Source organism: Dromiciops gliroides, chromosome 4 (genome assembly GCF_019393635.1).
Source record: "Dromiciops gliroides isolate mDroGli1 chromosome 4, mDroGli1.pri, whole genome shotgun sequence".
NCBI classification, from domain to species: domain Eukaryota; kingdom Metazoa; phylum Chordata; class Mammalia; order Microbiotheria; family Microbiotheriidae; genus Dromiciops; species Dromiciops gliroides.
Genome location: NC_057864.1, coordinates 230241212 through 230246164, shown reverse-complemented (window position 1 = coordinate 230246164; position 4953 = coordinate 230241212). Strand labels below are relative to the sequence as shown.

Here is a 4953-nt window from a genome sequence, read left to right as displayed (position 1 = left end):
CCGGCCTCAGACACTTGACACTTACTAGCTGTGTGACTCTGGGCAAGTCACTTAACCCCCATTGCCTAAAAAAAAAAAAAAAAAAAAAAAAAAAAAAAAAAAAAAAAGCACTATGTATGCTTTAAACTAAAACAGCACTAAAAATGTGTTGTGTTATATTGTTGTTGTCATCACAAAACTACATTGTACTCCTTTTTACTCCTTCTATTTGCATAGGTTGCCATACCCCTCCCTCTCTCTTCCATAACCCACATTCACCTGGTCCAATTATCCTACAGACCACTTAACCATTTCGGACCTGATTTTTTTGTCATAGGGTCTGGTGCAAACTCTCTCAAACTCACTAACATAACAGAGATGGCTTTCCATGGTTGGTTTATGACAGACGAGCTCTGCTCAGTCTCTTTCATCACCTTCGAAGACAAGAAAAATAAATGAATATAGATTTTAATTTTTATTAATCACCATAACAACTATTTAAATTTCTACATTATCTTACAGTTTGTAAGAACCCTTTGAGGGGGCAGCTAGGTGGCACAGTGGATAAAGCACCGGCCTTGGATTCAGGAGTACCTGAGTTCAAATCTGGCCTTAGACACTTAACACTTACTAGCTGTGTGACCCTGGGGAAGTCACTTAATCCCCATCACCCTGCAAAAAAAATACAGAAAAAAAAGAACCCTTTGAGATGGTAGAAGAAATATTTTTATTTTACAGAAAGGAAATCTAGGCTCAGAGATGTTAAATTACTTCTCACAGTTATCACCCAGCTAGGTGGCAGGCTTCTAATCCAGGCTTTCTAACTCCAATTCTTCCCACTACAGCTAAAAAATTTAGAAGTCTTTGCCACTACCACCCCAAGTCCAATTTTGGTAGCCAATAAAATACAGAAAATTTATCATTGTCTTTATAAGCAAATAATTCCTGTGTCCCTAGTACTACACAAAGGTTTCTCTTTGAATTTCTACAAATTAACCTTATCATCTCTTTTTGTCAAAATGCTTTTCAGTGTCAAGAAAGGATCTGAATTCTCCCATACCCCATATATCCACGCAAATCTTTAGAGGGCTTCCCTTTGAAGAATATGTTTGCTTAGTTTCCTATTCTAAATTGGAGGATTGGGAACATTATATCTACTATGCATCTTCTATCTATCTAACTAGGCATCCTGGTATCTGGGAAAATTCAGTTGTTGGAAAGGAATGGTTTCACAAAAGACAGTATGCCCCATTCCACATGACCAAGTTCATTCATGATGGGAGAGGGATGACTGATCCCCCAGAGTACTGCCTTAGCCTCCATAAGTATGATCACTAAACCTAGAAATGAAGCAGAGGGGTGTGAGAATGAATGGTAGGGACATGGCAGTGTTAAAAGCAGACACTGCACTATACATGAAGAACTTTACAGAATCTCAGGAAATGGGCATAGCAATCCCATTTCCCTGCCCCAATTATTTTCAACTGGGCTCATATAAAGTTAGTTCATAGGCTTGAAGCATGTTAAGTCCCATACCTTGATAAATTTCTTGACTTCTCATTACCTGCAGCATGGAGGAAAGGATCTGTTCTGATATCCCACCTCCATTTGGGAATTTTGGTAACTCTAGATCAATTCTGCTTTTTGGTATGTCAATATATTTCTCACATAATTTGCTCAATGAGGACATGACTTTCAGGCCTTCTGGAAATAAAAAATTCTCCAAACATTTTTTGGGATGGATTTTTTATAGTCTGATAAAGATATTCAATCTTACAAGCCCCCATGGACTTCAGACAATAGTTTTGGTATACCCTTTCATGAAAAAGTGAATTTCATTTTCATTTCATCTTTTTTCAACTGCCAATATTCCAGTCTCTGTTTATGGTTTTGTTTTTATTATTTTCTGGTCTTCTTGCTGTTCTTCCCACTTCAAGAATACTGCATCACTTTATAATGGAATTAGTAATAATCAAAACAGTTTCTAGCTCCCTCTAAAGATCTTTGCTTATTTTCTGAAGATTAATTATTCAACAATTCATCAGTTCTCATTTTTGTTGTTCTTTTAAACCACACTTTCCTTTGCATTTCAGTGGGACTGATCCTAACCATTGTGGTCTTGAATGATCCTTGAAATGCTTATGTTCACCAGTAAATGATTCAATATTTCTAACAGCCATTGAAATCTAAACTTTAAGAGATAAAATTTTTTGCACATTTCCTTGAAGTAACAGTCATTCTTTTTGTTTGTTTGTTTTTTTTGGTTTGTTTGGTTTGTTTTAGTGAGGCACTTGGGGTTAAGTGACTTGCCCAGGGTCACACAGCTAGTAAGTGTTAAGTGTCTGAGGCCGGATTTGAACTCAGGTATTCCTGACTCCAGGGCCGGTGCTCTATCCACTGCGCCATCTAGCTGCCCCAACAGTCATTCTTTAAAACCACAGAATTAAAAGAAGAGCTAAAAAGAACAACGAAATACATATGCATCACACAAAATTCAGCACTCATTTGACAGAGAAGTAAGTAAAGGCAGGAAACCAGCTCAATCTAGTTTCATATGGTCAAGGTCAGACATTATGAGTCAGCTTAGTGTTAGCAAAAGAAGATACATGTGACCATTAGTATCATAAAATGAAGCCATAACAAAATTATTTCTCAGACCAAGTAATTCTTACATCATTGGATTATTCTTATTTTATAGAAAAGAATAATGAGGTTCAAAGAGCTGAAAGAATTTTCCATAATGTGTGCACCTAGAAAATGGAAAAGCTGAAGCTTGAATCTAGGTCTACTGAAGTCAAATTTAATGTTCTTTCTAATGCATTATGTTGTCTCTGTCATTGAGTGACTTTTATTATGCTTCTTCCCCACCTATTCCCATATACCAAAACATGATACATATTCTTGACTATAAAAAATTGTAAATAGATTGGGCATGAAAAAATACATAGATGAAAAAGACCAGTGTATTCTTACACAAAACTGGGAATCTCTGCAGGGATCAAAGTCTTTATAGTCAGGAGGAATTAATCTGATTCATTTATAATTATTCAGAAATCTGGACTATTTACTATTATTTTAATTTGAATGAAATAGTCAAATTTAGGAAAGAAGGGAGAGAGGGAAAGAGGGAGAAAGGAAAAGGAGAGAGAAAGGAGGAGAGAGAGAGAAAAGGGAAGAAAGAGGAAGGGAAGGAGTGAAGTGTCTTGATTTTTTCCCCCTTAACCTGTCATGTGTATAATTCAAGATCATAGCTCTATGGAAATCTAAAATTTTATACATACTAGAATTCGGTATTTTGATACCACTTTTTCCTGTGCACCTTTCCATAGTTGGCAGAATCAACTTTATGTATTTTAAAAATCAGTATTAACCGAGTCCTGCCTGATTCTTGATTCATATGGAAAAGAACAAGGGAAGAGGAAAGGAATACATACATGCCTACTATGAAGTGTCTACTATGTGTCAGGTACCATGCTAAGCACTTTTTGCAGACATGATCTCATTTGTTCCTCACAACCATATGAAGTAGATACTATTATGATTTCTATTTTACAGTAGAGGAAGCTAAAGCAAACAGAGGCTAAGTGACTTGCCCCAGGTTCATTGGATTTTGATCTGTTAGAATTTATCTTCAGTTGTCCTGGTTGCCCTTTGGCACCTCCCCAGTGCTCTTTTTATGGCTCCAGTTACATCCTTGTTCCTCAAGCTATAAATGAGTGGGTTAATCATGGGTGTGAGGATGGTGTAGAAGGCAGAGAAAATTTTATCCTTGACTGGGGTGTGATATGATTGGGGCACCATATAGGTATATAAGGCTGCCCCATAGAATAAAGTCACCACCATTATGTGTGAAGAGCAGGTGGCTAAGGCTTTCTTTCTTCCCTCTACTGAGTTCATATGATACACAGTGATGAGGATCTTAGTGTAAGAGGTGATAACTACAGAGAAGGGAATTAGCAACATCATAACACAGCATACATACATCACCATCTCATAAATAGCTTTGTCACCACATGCTAGCCTCAGCATAGTGGGGGCCTCACAGAAAAAGTGATTGATTTTGTGGGAATCACAGAATGGTAGGCTCATTGTGATGGGGGTGAGAAGAAAGCTATCCAAAGACCCCCCAAACCAAGAGCTGACCAAAATTATGATACAAATCTGTCTATTCATAAGAACAGGATAGCGTAAAGGATAGCAGATAGCTACATAGCGGTCATAGGCCATGAGACCAAGCAGGAAAAATTCAGCTCCCACAAAAGTTTGGTAGAGAAAATATTGAGCTGTACAAGCCACAAAAGAGATGGTCCCCTGACCTGAAAAGTAGTCCACCAGCATCTTGGGGACTATGGTGGTGATATATATGATATCAATGAAAGAGAGATGACTAAGTAGGAAGTACATGGGTGTGTGGAGGCGAGTGTCTGTGTTGATCAAGAAAATCATGGCACTATTGGCCACCAAGGCAATAAAGAAAATGATGAAGATAATGATAAAAATGAGACTTGAAGCCACATTGTGGCTAAAGAACCCCATGAGGAAAAAATCAGTAGAGCTGGTTCTGTTGTCCCCATCCATTACGGTTGAGACAGGCCTTGGGGCATTCAAAGAAGAATCAACATTGGGAAGAGAAATCATCCATGGGCAACCTAAACCAGGCTTGAAAAGAAAAAAATGTTAGTGCAACAGTGTTTGAAAAATAAAAAACATGTAAATTTTATATACATATATGTGAACATAATACTTTGTATAATCTTTTATGTAAATCACATTATGTATAATTATAAAAGATTACATATATACATATATGTTTACAAAATCTCATTTCCTTCTTCTTTCTAAGTCACTTTCTTCTGGTCCTAAATAAATACTGAAGCTGTCAACCCAGCACTAATGGAAGTACATATTTAGTAAATAGGTGTTTCATTTTATTACCCAGCTTATTCACTTATTTTAATGAAAATAAATAGATAA

General features: G+C 36.8%; 1 protein-coding gene across 1 annotated transcript; it reads right to left on the bottom strand.

Annotated features, from left to right (window-relative positions):
* Positions 1 to 3597: 3597 nt before the first annotated feature.
* Positions 3598 to 4563, bottom strand: LOC122753800 (olfactory receptor 2T6-like). Its single transcript, XM_044001497.1, has one exon. The coding sequence runs from the start codon at positions 4555 to 4557 to the stop codon at positions 3598 to 3600; it is 960 nt and encodes a 319-aa protein (XP_043857432.1). The 5' UTR covers positions 4558 to 4563.
* Positions 4564 to 4953: the final 390 nt, after the last annotated feature.